We start from the raw sequence: 17517 nt of genomic DNA, 5'->3' as shown, positions 1-17517 counted from the left end.
GCACAGCACCAATAGAAAGTATATTCACTTTAGTGCCGCTTTGTATGGGTATCGTACTAACATTTAATCAGAGAGACTCAAATATCAGATTGGGAAACACTGAAAGAACACGTTGTTCTAATAACCATCCAGTAAATGGAAACAAACAGAGACAGAGCCATAGCACGGTTGCCCTTAGCACTGTTTGGAAGTAACTTACCTTTGGGAAAGGTATGGGGGGAGGGGTGGCTAGGATGGTCAGAGCTTTGAATATTCATGGCTACTCATCATATTTCCCTGACTAGTAAGACATGTACACAGTTGCAAAACCAGTTTTAATAAAAGCAACCATTTGCCACCTACTTTAGCAGATAATGGGACAGTGAGAAACTCTTCTTCCTATCCCATACTTTAGGTTGGCTGGTTTTGTTTACTATATGCTTGCATCATTCTGTTACTATGGTATGAGAAGGTGATTTATATTTACACCTTAATATTTACATAACCGTATTTATGTTTTCCTAACTCAAGAAGCTGAAAATTGCCTTATAAATGTTAGGCTAAGCATGAACTTACTGCCAGCACAAAGACAAAACCCCAGACTTTGTCTGTAGTGTGGCACTAGGTTTACTTTCACACCCACCCACCCCCTTTTTTTAAAATTACAAAGATCTCACTTCCTCCCATAGCACAGAATCCAATTTCACCATCAGACGAAAATTTTCATAGATATCATAGCAAGAAAATAACAAGTACTCTATTTTGTAGCCAGAAATTCCCACTAGGCCACTTTTATTATAACTGAACAAAGTCTCAAACCAGATATGCATACCTAAAATGCGATCTATGTAATTCCTAAACTGATCCTACAAAATACATGCATTTTAGTTGTCTCAACAGATTTATGTTAAGAATTCAAAAGTTTTGCTTACAGGATCACTATTGTATAATGGGTCACAATATTTTTCCAGAGAATATAGATACTTGACGTTATCTTTAGCTTCATTTGCTGCCTCTGTGATGCGAATATCTAGTGCTCGCCAGTTCTAAGAATAGAAAGTTGGAAAAAAATAAACCCATGCATTTCAGACAAACTGTTCTGAGATCACTGTTTTATCATTAGCCTTTAAACACACTTGAAAGCACAGATCTGTTACTCCAGAGTTACACTTTGTTTACCCAAGATGAGGAACAAGTCCTTGTTTGCTTCAATAATTTGACTGTGAACAGTCAGAGCACTCAGCTCAACAAGTTATGTCACTAGTGGTGTAAAGTCAAGCTGCTGTAAAATATATAGAGATCATCTGTTAACTACTTTTGCTTGATTGACTGATGAATAGATAGCTGTTTGTTTCACGTCTCTTATTTTGTTATTGATTATTATGTTACATTGATGAGCCAAGACTTTTTTATTCACTTATTTTCGTGTTTGTAATGGGTCTTCAACTTTGTTATATCAATGTGAGAAGTTGTGACCTCACAAGCAGGTTGGACAGACAGTGTAACAACATGATAAAAGGTTTAAAAAATGAGGGGGGGGGATATTTTATTTTCATTAAATACCTAGTTCATTAATTCAATTTTCTGATTTAATAATCAACTTTTCAAATATTTGTAAGTATTTATTTCTGTTGAGTCACGTGGATGCAGTACATTATGAGCATTTAGACAAAGGGGGTTCCCAGTCTTTTCCAATAAATTAATTCAAAATTTTATGTACTCAAGGTAAGGAATAGGGAAGGACAAAGAAAACAAAAGCCAAAGATGTTTCAGTATTTTCCTTACCAGTAATGTTACACATATCACCAAAATAGACTAGAGTATACAGAATATTTCTGGTCTTTATATATGTCATAATTCAAAACAGAAACCTTCAGCAGTCTGGATTTAGCAGCAGTGAGCACTCCAAGCACTGCCTTCACATCTGGACTCTTCAGCTGGTCCATAAGGTAGTTGAATTTTGACAATTTCTTTTTCCAATAATCAAGCTCTGCTCGTGGACCAAGGTCATCAGCTTCCTTTCTCAACTGGTCATTTTCTGCAAGAACCTTTTATCATACAGTAATATTAGTGGGTGACATTTTTTAATCTGCATGGATAGCATGGATTAATTCATAATTAACTCCAAGTATTAACCTCCTGTGATAAATTACCAAACTCAGCCATCACCTCACATAAGATACCTTAATTTTGCTTGGCCTTTTTAGTTCTGAGTTAAAGAAGGAGTAGTATCAAGAGCCCTATTACAATTACATTTTCTGCAAATAACCTGCAAAACATGTTTCAAAGTACGATTTTGACCACCGTGAATAGTATTTACTGAATTATTGTGCTCCTTTTGCTTTTGTTAAATCCACTCGGAATCATTGTTTTCTACTTTAAGAATAGGTGCTTATCAAGAAAGGGGACTAAGTTTCCAGAAACATGTGCATAGAAAAAGCTCTCAATATTCTCATTGAGAAGGAAAAGCACACAAAACACTACTTTAAAATACAGGAACTGATCATATCTAATTTTCTATAAAGGCTGCTATACGCCAACAGAATTAAACTCATCATCTGCCAATATGTTTATGTTGTCATACTTCACATTTGTCCAGTATATCACCTGTTCAATTTGTTTGGTCCATCCTTTCATGCAGGCTTCTATTCTTTCAAGAGCATCTATGCTGTTAGCAACCATCAGGTAATCTGAAGGTCGTCTTAGAGTTTTCAGATCATATGTTTCACATTTGTTCAGACTGACCTAAAACACAAGTTAAAAAAACCATGAAATGCTGAAATGTTTATGACAAATAATGCAGGAACTTTTAAAAGTAACTGGTTGCCCCACTTGGGGTATCTCACTTCATATTTCCACTTCAGTTTAACTTAAACTGATTTGAGCCAGAACTGGACTCCAGAATCTGAAGAATTCACCAGCATGTTGGCTGTGCTCTCCTGCCCTTTCCTTCACAAACACAGAGTAGAAAATAACAGTTAAAGAAACTGTTTGTCATAAAGTAATCATTCTTGGTTTAAGAGTGACCACAGCCATTGGAGAGTCAAGAAGCTGTTTTAACTCTAAAGAACTCGTGCCAGAACAAACAAGAACAGAAGGACCTGAAAAATTGTTAAAGCCAAAGAACACTGAATAACAAGTTACTGATGACAACAAGCAAAAGGGTTATTTTTTCGTCCAGTTTAAGAAAGGCAATTTTTATGAGTATTCTGCAAGAGCAGTTAATTCAAAAGGCCCAGAGCAAGCAACATTCTGCAGGTAGCTCAGTTTCTATTTACCATGTGAACATACTACCTTTTCCAACAGACTTTGCTGAGTTCCTGACAGCACATTAACAAACGCTTCAAGGGAACAAAGGAAGTCCTGCTTAATACTGGAAGCTTGTTGAGGTTCACCAAGTTCAACCCAGCCACAGTCCATAGTCTGTAAGGCTGGAATGAAGATTTCTGATATCAACTGCTCAACACTTTTTAGTAAGCCATCTCGACCTACATTCATCATATTAAAACTTACTTCCTGTAAAAGAAACACAATACAAGTTAAAATAGAAAACAAAATTTTGACATCATTACATTTATTCCAGTCCTATTGCCTTGATCATCTCAAAAATTGCCAGTGTGTTCAAGTGCTCTTCAAGTACTAACAGCACAATTCTTGCTAGCAAGGGCTGCAAGATTTGCACAGGTTCACAACTTGTCATACGAAACTGAGGGAACAAAGATCTGAAAACAATAGACCTCTATTTATAAGGATTATATGGGTGAGTAAAATAACACCAGCCTGCCATTTCTAAAGCTATCAGAATTATATTTTTAATATATTCATACATATGTGTGTGTATATATATGCATATGTACAGATCATAGCACTTAAAAGGCTTAGATGCCAAAAGAATTATGAACTGTAGTCAATTCTGATTTGCAGTTGCCCAAAGGTTTTGGTTCAGGAAGAATGCATCTATCCAATTGGAGAGAGAACAATTCACAGAACATCTGCTTTTTAGACATTCTGAAAAAGACTCTGAAGACTTCTAAGGTAAATTACATGAATCTGCCAGCCATATTTTGCTTCATTAGAAGGTACCACAAGAATTTTTTTCAGCAACATAATTTAACACCAAGCAACTTGTATTTAAGTGCTACTCATTACATGTATTTTCACACACATCATTTTTACTTTCCAACTTGTCTTTCCTAGTTTTAAGGTATTACCTACTATCAGCAAGGGCTACATAATTACTTGCGAAGAAGACTGCTTTACAGTCTTTCAGTTGCAATTACCAGCTTGCAAACTTTATTAATAAGCAAAAAAATATTTAAATGTTAAACAGTATAAAATTGGCTAAACTCTAAGCCAGTTCTTTCAAAATCACCCAAACAAATTAAATTAAGAGGTTAAGCATAAAACTTTAAAGAGTATATCTGTAGAAATCAAACAATAAATGTGATGACAGCCACCTCACCCACCCTTTGCTCTTCTATTTCTTGCCTACCTGGGCAAAATAGCTTTAAAGTTTTTCCTAGAAGAGACGGGAGAAGTTAAACCTTGCTAGTTTAGGAATTGTACTTGAAAGTTCCCACTTTGAAGCATATCGAAAGTTTTCCACAACATTAAATCCTCATTTAGCCCATCATTCTTACTTTAGCACTCTGATTAGTTTGTCTACAACTGTAACATTACCTACATTTTACTATATGCTCCTCACTACTGGGGCATTTGATCCAGCTTTATTTCAGACCATCATAGATTTAAGGAGTCTTTCACCAGTAAAAACTTGTTTATATTAAATTTGCAGATATATGCTCTCAAAAATAAAATCAGTTTTGTTTGGTTTTTTAATGGATTTGCTAGCACTTATTGAAATTCAACAGCTTATTATTTAGGTATTGACTAATTGCTCTTTGTCATAAATTTTCTTCCTTAACATTATTTCTTCATAGCAACAATACACTTCAAGTTGCTGCAGCTAAATAATGTCAGTTTTTCCATTCCTCTCCTTTTTTAATCCCGTTTCATTCAGCCAAACTGTGTTCTTTCCTCCTTGTCAAAGGCTGCCAAACTACATGCTGAGAGCAAATACCCCAAGATGAAAATGAAATGTAAACAGTGAGCAGCAGTCACTGACTCTTACCTGATAGATATTCTCAGTTGTGATGGTTTTAAAAAGACTAGATCTAATGAAGAAAATGCACACACCAGTTAAAGCAACTTCTTTTCCCTCTGTCACAAATACTTTAGGTTTCTTCTTTGTCAAATTAGAGTTCGTTCCTGTTCCTGGAAGGCCGAAGCGCTCTGCAGATTCAAATAAAAGAAACACTTAAAAACCACTGATTACTGATTCAAAGAATAGTTTTCTAAGCAAACAGTTCAGTCATCATTTGTGTATCTCTGAGTCTTAGTCCCCTGGAGCCAACCCATGGGACCATCCACAGACAGTGCACAGCATCCAGAGTCCTCACAGCACAGTAAGAACTATTTCATCTAATTTTGCCATTCTCACATCAAAAGCCTTTACTTTCTATTCATTCGTTTTCTGTTCCTTCTAAGTAAAGGTTCAGGCTCAAGATCCTCTTACATGGTGCTTTATCATGCAGTTGCAGATAATGCTTTATTGCTTAACAAAACAAAACGAAAAAAATCAGCAAGTGTAGTTTACCTCAGAGGAGCTATTATCAACTGTCTTCCCTTAAAAACTTGTAGACATAAGTCTAACATACAAAGAAAGAAAGAAAAAAAAAAAAAAAGAGAGGAAAAATAAAAAAGAAAGAGTGCTGCTGAAAACAAGGAGAGATACACCACAGCAGATTCTTTGGGGGAAAAAACAAACAAACAAACAAAAAAAAAAAACAGTACAGAAGCTACAAAGGACTTCCCTGTCATTTCTTCTTCCCCTAACATAAGTATGCTGCTCCCATGTTTAGGCTGTTGGTAACACTTGCAAAAAGTCACCAAGAAGTAGCAGTGTCTTTGGGGGGAAAATAATTCTCTTAAATTCTGGGTTTGGCCATGCTACTTCTGTTACTAGTTTTCTAGTATTACCCCAGATTAAAATTGTGTGCATACACATCTCAGTAAGATACAGCAACAATAAAAAGATCAAAAAGTGAATTGTTGACATCAGTAGTTAAAGGACAACTTTACCAATTAGTAGCCATCACTATAACCGTGATTTTTGCTTTGCTAGCCTTGTGAACCACAGTCCCAGAATGAGCATCACAGAAAATTCTTTTACAAACTCTGCCCTATCTAAGAAAGAAAAATGTACAGCACAAGCAGCACACTGTGATGGTATCACAAGTAACTGTAAGCTTGCAGCTGTAGGCAAAGGCAGCCTCCACCCCACTCACTTCACCCCACACTCACCTGTCTTCTCCTTCATCACAAGTTCATTTTTACTTTTTTTTTTTTTTCTTCTCCAGTGCTCATGGTCTTTGGGGGACTTTTGCTTATTGACCCAATACACATATTGCTGTGAACTTGTCGGGGATTTGTTGGGTTTTTTTCTCCAGCTTTCCCTGTTGCTTGCATCCCCAAAAAACCAAAGGCCACCACAATCATACTACAGGGTCATCAGTTTGGGAGCTTGGGAGTGGGTGAGGGTGACTGATTAGATTCCCAGGCTTTGCCCCTTGCTTCACATGCTCTCCAACATACTTGCAACTACTTCAACTCAGTCATATTAAAACTTGCTCAGTAGATTTCTAAATTAGTGGCTGAGTTTCTATTTTAATTTAGTTTTCTATGTACATTTCAACTTTAATTATTAAAGTTGCTTATATGATATTAGACAGTCTTTTCATATTTTAAGGTATATACATACATATTATTGAAAATACATAAAGCGTAAATATATGTTTGTACACTCATCTCAGTATATGTTCACATATGTATAAACACAGATTTATACAGATATGCATAGATATATTTACAAGGCCCTTCTTGTACAAGCAGGGTGAACTCCCATCAACCAGTCACGGGGTCCCAGAGGTCACATAGCACCTGGCTAGTCCCAACAGCAGCAGCACTGGAGGCTCTGTGACAGCAGGCATGGGCAAAGGGAGGGTGTCCTTGTGACAGGGGTCCTGAACTTCTGCCAGGGTAAGTGAGAAGGAGGCTTCCCACAGAAGTGTAGTAACATGGGGGCACTGGGGAAGGGAGGACATGAGCAGAAAGGACTTCTGGGACAACGGCTCTGCTGCCCATAATGCAGGCCTCCTGGGGCCGCTTGTCATGGAACAGGGCCACATGGATGGATGGTCATGTGCTGAGAAATGAGGAGGGATACTAGGACAGACTAGTGGCATGATAGGAAGGGAGGGGGCAGAGGACCTGTCACTGGTTCAGTAATTTAATCAATCCTCATTTCATGAGCAAGGGTCGATGTCCCAGTATGACCAACCTTCACTTGCCTTAAGCCCCAGCTTACAAGAACTTCACTGTTTGCTTTTTCCTTGCACACTTGCTCAGCACAACTATAACATGTTGCAGGAGAACCTAAATTGCTTCACCTGTATCCACTGTCTCCACATCTTGATAGTAGAACATCAGATGACGCAGGCCACCAGGAACCAGGAATTTGTCAATACGCTCTATCTGTTTGAGATCGTGATGAGATCATTACATATAGCACACTCACTATAAAAAGTTTAGCTTACTCAGATTCTTAACATAAAGGCCTGACAAATACTCATCATATTATCATTGTTCAGTAATAAAGTTATACCAGGCCCAATTACTACCCTGCAAAAAATGATTGAATTGCCTTGTCCTTTAGCAGCACACACCTACTTAACTGAACTATTTAAATTTTTCCATGCTGAACACAATTGGTATAGCCAGGCCATGTTTCAGTTTACTGAAACCACTTACTGTATGTGCTGCGTATCATCTCTCAAACTGAGGGCACATGGCATTGCTTCACGTTCTGAAGTGCAGCAGCACCACACTGAAGTCCCCCACCCATGTTATTCTTACTGCCATTCACCTAACTAGCTGAAAGCAGAAAACACACAGTTGCAATTATTCCATATCATAGCAACACAGGAAGCCTTTATTTATATTGTAAACATCAGGACAATTTCACAGTTCTCCATCAATTTAAGTCTACCATCAAGCATCCCTGAACCATGTATTGGTAGTGCAGTCTGGAAATCCTATTTAAAGGCCATACGGGCCCAGGAAGAAAGCTGATTTCTCTATGCTGGCATCAGTGTTTCAGCATCTGAAATTATGGCCTAATCAATTATTTTACTAGATCTATGAGTCATTGTTTCATATAGTCCCTAACTACATAGCAATCTTCCAGCAGAAAAGGCTTCTACTAGAAGCTCTTCAGAAACATTTGCCAGTACCATTTGTGATTCCTAGCACAGGAAAAAGGCTAAGAGATCACCAGCAGCAGGAAGAAAGCTGCATTTATCCTCTTCCATTAATAACGGGCCTCAGTTACACCAAGATCACATAAACTGCTATTCCAGATAATCTTGGCTGAGCCCTCCAAGATGAGGTCAAAATGACTGTTGCACTTCTCTTTTTCCAAGTGTAACACCTGCCAATATTTTCTTCACCTGACTTATTCTTGGACAATATAGTTTGCTAGGAAACCTATTTAAAGATAGAATGCACAAAACCTGAAACAAGTTCTGCTTTTTAACTTGTGTGATAGTGCTCTACACAGCTTATTTTCCTCTATCACATGGAATCACAGAAATGTTGGAAGGGACCTCCGGGAGATCTCAAGGCCAGCCTCCTGTATCATCAACAAACGCTCAGGTCATCTAGAGCTTTGCCTAGGCTGAGTCTCAAAAACCTCAAGGACAGAAATTCCACAACTCAAGTGAGTAACCTATTCCCATAGTGCATTTCTCTGCTGGTGAAGAAGGGTCTTTTGTCTCTTAATGTCCATTTTGCAAGTTGTGGCTATTGCCTTTGTTGTATCATCTGCAACTCCTGAGAAGAGTTCAGTTCTGTCATCCTTGTAACTACTCTTCAAGCAACTGCAGGCTACTATCTAACTGCCCCTCAATCTCTTATTTTCCCTCTTCTCATACTTTGCAGGCCCTATGTCCCTCACTGTCTTCATAGTCTTCCACTGGACTTTCTTCAGTTTGTCAACAATATTAGCACTGAAATGGGAAGGCATATGAATGTACACAGTTGGAAAGAGAAAACAAAAACCCCACAACCATGTTTACTTTAGTATCAGGGGGTAAAACAAGTTCTACTTGTTGTCTGCCTAGGTTTTAAAAAAATAGTTACTTCTATTCAAATCACAAAATATATCTCCATTGCATATAATACTTCACCATCAACTTTAATGCACCATTTCCTCAATATATGTATTTCTAACTGCTTACCCCCTGCATTAAGCCTCACATAGTCAGTCAGATCACTTAGCCGTTCTATTTTGTCAAGTAATTTCCTAAACTAGATCACCATGTAGTCTCACAAATGCTGGTGGCAGCCTAATGGAAACAACAACATGCAGCCTGCTGTGGACAGGACTCTTGAATCTGTATGTACTATATATTCAAGGACCAAGAGACTTCATGCTGTGGATCCAATATGATATGCAGTCACAGTTTTACGGTCTTATCTATAAACATTGGCAAGTAGAAATTATAATCAATTCAATTGATTTCAAAATCAATATTGTTACAATAGCTCCTGAAAGTGAGGACACTTTTGCTCACTTAATTACAAAATGCTGAGAAATATTTTTTTCATTGGGAAGACTTAAGTAATCTCAGACACAAAATCTGACAACTATCTCACCAAGTATTTAATGGTAATATCAGTTCTAAAGCACCCTATGAGCTCCATTATCAAATTCATCAGATTACCTGGTTACCATCAAGAACAGCATCCTCTACTTCTGCTTTGTCCAGATTCACGCAAGTGGCAACAGTATCCAGTAAGTAATCATGCCTGCCATCCAGCCGAGCACGTTTAGCCTCCCTCTCTTCCTTGAGCTTTTGCTGTTATAAAACACAAAGCAGACAATGAATAATTCACAATCTATTTGGAAGAGAAAAATAAAGAAACGTCTAAAATTTATTTTTAAAAGTTAAGGCTATTACATTCTTCCATACTTGTGGTGTATGTTAAGGCACTCAAATTAAACGTTTAGAAGCAACCCGTGTTGTGATTTTACAGTTTATTTCCTGTGTTTTCTCTTCAGATTTAGCAAAGAATTTCTATCAGCGGTCTTTTGTACAATATTAAGTAGTTGTTGAAAGACTGTAGGGGAAAAAAAAGTACTTTGTATGTACAGGTCCATCGTTCTGCACGTTACCTTCATCACCCTATTTCCCAGTTTTTCAGTCTAGTCACATATGACCATCAAGTCAAGACAGGATTCTGACCCATCTTTGTGATTCATGGAAGATATTGTAAGCATTCTCTAATAAAGACAGATGCTGCTGAAGAAAGCTAGGGTTTCTTACATTATCTCTTTAATATAATGAGAAGTAAAACAAGCCACAAGCCTCAAGGTACACAAGTGTTTACAAATGTGCTTAACTATAGCTATTATGCCATTCTTCAAACAGTATGCCTACTCTTCTAATTAAATTGAATTCCCATATGTAATACATCTCATTACATTATAGACAAAATAGCCTTCTGGAATAGTTACTGGTGTTATTGTGCTTGCAGATTACATGATTTAATATCATTTCATTTTCAAAAGAAATTTAAAATTATTTTTCATTGGTTTTAAATTCAATCTTTATTTCCCCAGCGATTATGAAAAATCTAGTAACTCTATAAAGTATGCACAAGTGATTTATCCATAAGCTTCTGCAGAGTCAATAGGATTTGCATAGTATACTTTATACCTTTATGTAAATATCTTTTCTACTTTCTAAAGGAATTTTCAAATATTTGGTAAATTCATAAATGCTAACATATTTTCATAACTGATGAATGCACTGGAAATGTTTTTCCATGTAAAAGAAAAACATATGAATCCTGCCCTTTCCACAGATATGCTTGAAGAATGCAGTAGCAGATTAATTTGTGCATGTACTTTATGTTATTTTACCTCTGTCATTGTCTAACGTGGTCTCCACTTTCCCAAAAGTGAAATGTCATCACAGGATTGGCCTTTCCTATGTGTTTCTCAAATCAGGGTAGAATTTTCCCCCTTTTGTTTGTAGTTAGACATACAAAAAGCAACCATTTGGGACTGAATCAGCTTCATGCTAGATGATAACATAGAACCCTAAAACCTGTTGTTTCAGTAATTTAGGCACAAGTGATAATGCATCTTTAACATAGAAAAACACAACCAATACTCTGCCAATTAGCTAGCTTCTATTTAATCCATCAAAAAGCTCTTTTTGTTTTATTTCAACTACAGAGAGACTACTTTTGTATTCCGCTGTGTTTCCAGCACAGAACTCTAGATAGATTGCTACAAAAGTATTCATCTTACATTGGTCATCAGTTCCCAACCTCACCTATACAGATGGCCCTTGCTATGTTCATAGCCTCCATTTCTTCCACAAGCTGCTGTTTATGAAGGCTGAAATCATAAGCACCTTCTTTTCAAACGGGGCAGTCATGCCCTGATGTTTGTTTCAGTACTTTTAATGCTTTCCAACCCTTTAATTGCAGTGTCTCAAGCCCTATAACAAATATACTAGCTATTGTGTTTAGCCATTCACATAGTATTAGGCATTATTTGATGTCTACGTCCAGTAACAAGCATTCATTAATATGTCACAAAACTTTAAAAATCTAGTTAAATTATTTTAATGAACTGTGCCTAGAGAAAACAAGGAATTATTAACTAGATAGTAAATCTATAGCTTTATGAAGATTAAGACATTCACTTGCATTTATCACACGTCATTTCTGGAAGGCATTTGCACTGTTCTGGTGGATCTCTCTCTAATTAATCCAAGTTGCATGCATGTTTTTCCTGACAGTCACTACAATGCAATTCAAGAACACATCCTGCCTGTCATGTTTCCATACTTTGATGATCTACCATTTCTACTTCTCCTCCCCAAATGAAGTGTTCCCAACTCTCACTTCCCAGTTGTTGCAGTCATCAGAAGACACTTCTGCCTCAATTTTAGGATTAGGTTGTCCTCAAAAAAGCACTACCTTCAGTGCTTTCAATAGGAAGCCATTAATTTAAATATTTTAAAACATTCAGAAGCTAGACTGGATACCAGTCAAAATATCAGTTTCCATTTGCATATTACTTAAAGAAGAAATGTTTAAGATATTCTTTACTTGGGATTAGAAATCTCAGAGAATGAAAGAATGAATTGCAAGAAAATGTTGAACTTTCTACCTCTCATTCTTCCCTTCCCACCACCTCCCCACACCTCATCTTTAAGGGCCAGACATAAATGAGCAAAAGGCTCATGGAGGAACAAGTAGATTTCTATTCTATATTTGTTTCCATCCTGATTTTTGCATATGGGTGCATTTCATGACAGTTTATGAAATTCAAATAAACAGTGTTTCATAGAATGCCAAAAGAGTTAGATTTGAAGATGGAAAGATTGCTAAAACACATACCTACGTAAACGACATCTTAAGAGAGGAATTGCTGGTATGTACAGTAACACTTAGGTGCAAACCCTGAAAAGTATTGGCAGCAATTCTGATCAAGGTCACACAACAGAGCCTCCTCATGATGTTCCATGATATAGGAAGATCCCAATGGAACAGTACTGACAAGGGATAAATGCCTTCTCACTTAGATATCCGGAAGGATTGGGTTTTTATGATACAGCTTTACCAGAGTTCTTCATTTAAAGAACATCAGCACAGTCACATTTAGTTTGGGGTTTCTTTTCCCCCCCTCTTAGTTACAAAGGTAAGAAAGGCCATATGACACAGTCCTACAACAGATGCAAGTCCAAAGTTAAAGTAATGAACCAAGAAGCCCTTCTTTGATGATTCGTCTAGTTATAATAAATAACTTGGTTTATGTTACATAAAACCTGAAAATTCCTAATACCTAAATACCAAAAATTTAGCACAGGAAACCAATTTCAGTAGACACCTTCTCCTGAAGTAGCATGAAGGGGAGAGTCTTAACTATATTTTAACATGTGCTTGAAGTCACAACCATCACAATAGCAATCTGAAGCAAAAATGGGGATTAAGTTAAATTTTTTTAAAAAAACCAACAACAAAAAAAACACCAACAGTCTTTGTTAACACGAGTATGTAAGTTTAAGCAGAAGGTACTAAAAGATCAGAACTCAGAGATGCCAGGTGCCTTTCCATTAAAACAACAGCCTCAGAAACCAAATATTGACTCTTGCCAACTTTTCCATTACAGAGCTCGGTTGCTGATGTGTCTGCAGACACTCTATTTAGAGTTAGCATTAATGTTATTTAGTATGCAAGTCATAACTGCACAAGTTAAAACTTGTTCCTGAACACAGTTTATCCAGCAAATGATGCATTTGATTGTCAGAATACTGCGCATTACTGAACTGAGACACACTCAGATCAAAGTCTTATGGATGAGCAATACACTTGAACTTTACAGGGAAGTTCAAAAGTAGAAGAGTCAAAATGTGTTCTATTGTTAATTTACTCTCTTATCCAAAAATTATTTAACCAACAAGGCATTCCTCTGTCTCTCCTTTAACTTGTTAAGATATTTTATGTTGCATAAGCATTGCTCATGGATCTCCCTGTAAAAGTGAACTTCAAGCCATTTTCCACTTTACGAGCACCCTGAGTTTTCAACAGACACACACCTTTTTATTTGCTTATCTCCAGAAAACACATACCCTACAGAATTAGGGCACTCCTCTTAGCTGACTCTTAAATTTCAAACATCAGTCAGAGCTTTCCCACATTTGTTATAACACTGTATTAACTCAGGAAGAGTTTGTCAAATAACCAGCTTTTAAAATTAGTCTAGTCTAAGGGTCTTAATGACTTCTGTATTTTATTATTGTTTCTCAATGCTATATAGTGTCTTCTAAATTCTGTTCCCACTTTATAAGTATGGGAAGAGTAAAGTTAAACTTCAGTTTTCCTTGGTGATAGAGCCCACCCCTGTTTTATTGCTAGATCCAGCATCAAGCTCTTTATTGTACCAGTACAACATTTGTGAAATTATATGATTACCACACCACTGCAACAATCTGGACAAGATACAAATGTATAAAAATCTCCCAGCACAAATTTAGCTTCCAAAACAAAACATGCAACTAAGCCTTGACTGATACCTTACCTATTAACTCATAAGACTAGTTGCACAAAAAACCCCTACCTTTCATGACAAATATCCCAAATACTGTGTTTTGCTTTAAAAGGCAAATTTATCCATTTTTGTATAATTAGAAAGTTTTGTGAAACAAATATCATCCACTTACACCACTTCAAAACACATATTTTTCTATACCCTCCCCACTTCAATTCATACCTTTATTAAGACTACACAGTTGCTAGTCTTGACCTAGTCCAAGGTTCAGTTTTCCTTACCTTTATAACTCTGCCAATGCTCTGTTTCCAAAGTTGCTTTCTTCCAGCTCTAAACATTGTCCTATTTGACACAAGCTTCAAGTACTGTTTTTCAGCAACAAGCCTTAAGCCATGGAGTAAGCTTCTTGATTCATCATTTTGCACTCTCCCCCCAAACTTTTTTTCGTATTTGTGTCATTCCTTATCTATTAGAACACCAAAGAACTCTAGAAAATACAGTAAGGACCTAGAAAGTCAGCAACTATTAACCTCAACTCTGTATTTAAAATTCAGTTCTAATGTGCATTTAAATTACTCGAAAACTAAATTGGACTACTTCAGAGACTAGAGCTCTAACTACCAGAATTTACTGCCTACAGTCTAGGAGTTGAAAATTACTGCTACACAGTAGCAGTGTTGTTAAGGTGATATTGTTTATATACAAACACTGCTCAATATGATTCATCATGCTCAAGGGCAAGATAACCATTTGCAAAAGGCAATTTTATAACTGTTTATCTGATTTGTGTTTAGCCTTCTTAAGTAATCCTCATATCAACAGACATCTTTGTTTTCTTGTCACAGATGATTGTTTAATCATATAGCAACAACAGTCAAGCAGTTTTCAAATAGCTTTTACCTACAGACTACTAAATTACCAAGTTTCCTATTCATATTTTTTATACAAGCACATTTAGTCTCAGTTATTTCTCAGTTGTACAATGGTTGCTTAACACAGGATTTTTTTTCAGCAAGGAATGTTAATTTTTTTCTTCTTAAAATAGCCTTAATTAACACTTCAGTAAGCTTAAATAAATCTCTCTAAGAACCCCCTAAGAATCATGGAGTTTTTCATAAAATGATGTAAAGTCATAGCAACTAACTTACAGAAGCACAAAACTGTGTAGGTTTAAAAGAGAGCTCTGGCAATCCTCTAGTCCAGTCTTCTAGTCGAAGCAAGTCCAGTTAGAGGGGCGATGCTCAGAGATGCGTGCAGTTCAGTTTCAAATATCTCAAAGGATGGAGATTCCAAAACCTCTTGGCACTGTAACAATGTTTGACCACCCAACACATAAATATTGTTCCCATTTAACTGGAATCTCCTATATTCCAGCTTGCGTATGTCGGCTTCTGTTACCATACACCTTCATGAAAAGTTCAGGTCTGCCCTCTCTCTACCCTCCCATCAGACAATTGTAGGCTACAGTAAGATCTCCCCTTAGCCTTTTCTTCCTAAGGCTGAACAAACCCAGTTCTCCTAGTGTCTTCTCATACGTCACATACTCTGGCCTCCTGACCATCTTGGAGACCCACTGCTAAACTTGCTCTGTCAACCTGCTAGCTATTTCAGCCCTGTCCACGGCCAGCACTCTTTGCTGTGATATGCATTACTGGCTCACATCGAACTTGGTGTGGAACAGAACCCTTCAGTTCTTCTTTGTAAACCTGCTATCTAGCAACTGGCCACTGGCCTGTACTGTCATACAAGGTTATTCCATCCTAACTGTAGGACTGTTTTCATTGACTTTCTGGAAGTTCCTGTTAGTTAGTTTCTCAAGCCTGTCCAGGTTTGTTTCAATAGCAGCCCTGCCCGCCACATATCAGCCTCTCCTCCTACTTTATCATCAACAGCCTTGCAGAGTCCATTCTGTCCCATCATTCAGATCATTTGTAAAGACCCTGAACAGTATTAGCCTCAGTATCAATCCCCGAGGGACACCACTAGCAGCTGGCCACTAGCTGAATTTAGTACCACTTTAAGTCTGCTTATCCAGCCAATTTTCCACCCAAATGATCAGACTTATTCAGTCCCTATATGACCAGTTTGACTCTAAAGATATTATAGGATGCCTTGTCAAACACCTTGCTACAGTCAAGTTACAGACCACCACCCACTGCTTTCCCCTTGCCTACGTAGCCAGCCATAACATCATAGAAGACAATCAGGGCGGTCATGCAGAAATTGACACTGGTAAATCAATGCTAGCTGTTCACAATCATCTTCTTGTTCCTTCAGGTGCCATAAAAATCACTTCCAGAACACTTCGCCCCCACTGCAACCTGAAAGGAGCACAGCTGTTCAGGATTACCTCCCTCCCCCTTGGTACTAACAACCAAGTTTATGATCCCCTTGGACTGAATTAAGGCAAAATGACACCAGCCAACCAATTTAATGATTTATTAATACACAATACAAAGCATGTGGATAGATACAATAACTCAATGGCAGTTACTTAACTGGATAACTTCACTGGATAAGCAAGTCCTGTGCCACATGTTTCTAAGAAGAAAGAGAGGAGGAGAGGGAGCGACATATAAAAAAAAAAAGAGAAAAAGAAGGAAAGCAATAATATCACACATAGATCCAGCGGCATCCTGTTGGTCCTCTTCACTCTGAGTATCTCAGCAGTGGGGGGTCCCACCTCAGCTTCTGGTGGTACCATTTTTATACGGTTCCAAGAAACTTCATGCATATGTACAGTGGGTAAGATTTCTAGGTGAGGGTAGGTGCAGTCTGGTTCTGCGCAGGCTCAGTGGGTCCAGTGGTGGTCGCAGGGGGACTATTGGGGTTGCATCAGACAAGACCCTCCCCAGGGTCGCTGACCTAGTGCCCTTGCACACCTGCAATTAGCTGTTTACAGGCAGCAAAACCATGGGATGCAAGGGCAGGGGGAAAAAAAAACCAAACATCTCAGTCCTGCCTCTTCAGGGCCAGAAACCAGTGTCTTGTTCTTTCTTGTGATTATAACACCAGCTACATGCCCAAGTCAGCAAAACTCACACCTTTTTGTACCAGGAAATGTTTAAGGCAAATGCCCAGTCATCCATCCACCACAGCCCCACAACCTTACCAGGGAGTTAGGTGCAGCTGGCTGATCTGCCATTACCTGGATCTTCCTTTTTCTCTTTTTTGAAGATGGGCATGACATCTGTCTTTTTCCAGTAATCAGGAACCTCCCCGGATCATCATGGCCTTTCAAAGATGAGAGAGGCCTCAAAATGACATTGGCTTCCTCCCTCAGCACCCTCAGGTACATCTTATCTGCTCCCATGGAATTCCATACATCCCATCGGCTTATGTACTCCCTA

The 17517-nt window shown here is 37.8% G+C and overlaps 1 protein-coding gene across 1 annotated transcript in view; it reads right to left on the bottom strand.

Annotated features, from left to right (window-relative positions):
* The window catches only part of DNAH5 (dynein axonemal heavy chain 5), a 120194-nt gene extending 105689 nt beyond the window's left edge, over nt 1–14505 (bottom strand). Inside the window, 8 exon segments of the mRNA XM_056331804.1 lie at nt 912–1025; nt 1851–2027; nt 2587–2724; nt 3274–3495; nt 5111–5224; nt 7435–7572; nt 9822–9956; nt 14449–14505. Of these exon segments, the coding sequence (XP_056187779.1) occupies nt 912–1025; nt 1851–2027; nt 2587–2724; nt 3274–3495; nt 5111–5224; nt 7435–7572; nt 9822–9956; nt 14449–14505 (1095 nt within the window).
* Between the last annotated feature and the right edge of the window lie 3012 nt (nt 14506–17517).

This window comes from Falco biarmicus, chromosome 3 (assembly GCF_023638135.1).
Source record: "Falco biarmicus isolate bFalBia1 chromosome 3, bFalBia1.pri, whole genome shotgun sequence".
NCBI classification, from domain to species: domain Eukaryota; kingdom Metazoa; phylum Chordata; class Aves; order Falconiformes; family Falconidae; genus Falco; species Falco biarmicus.
Note: the sequence above shows the minus strand (reverse complement) of the source record. Positions and strands in the feature narration are given on the sequence as shown.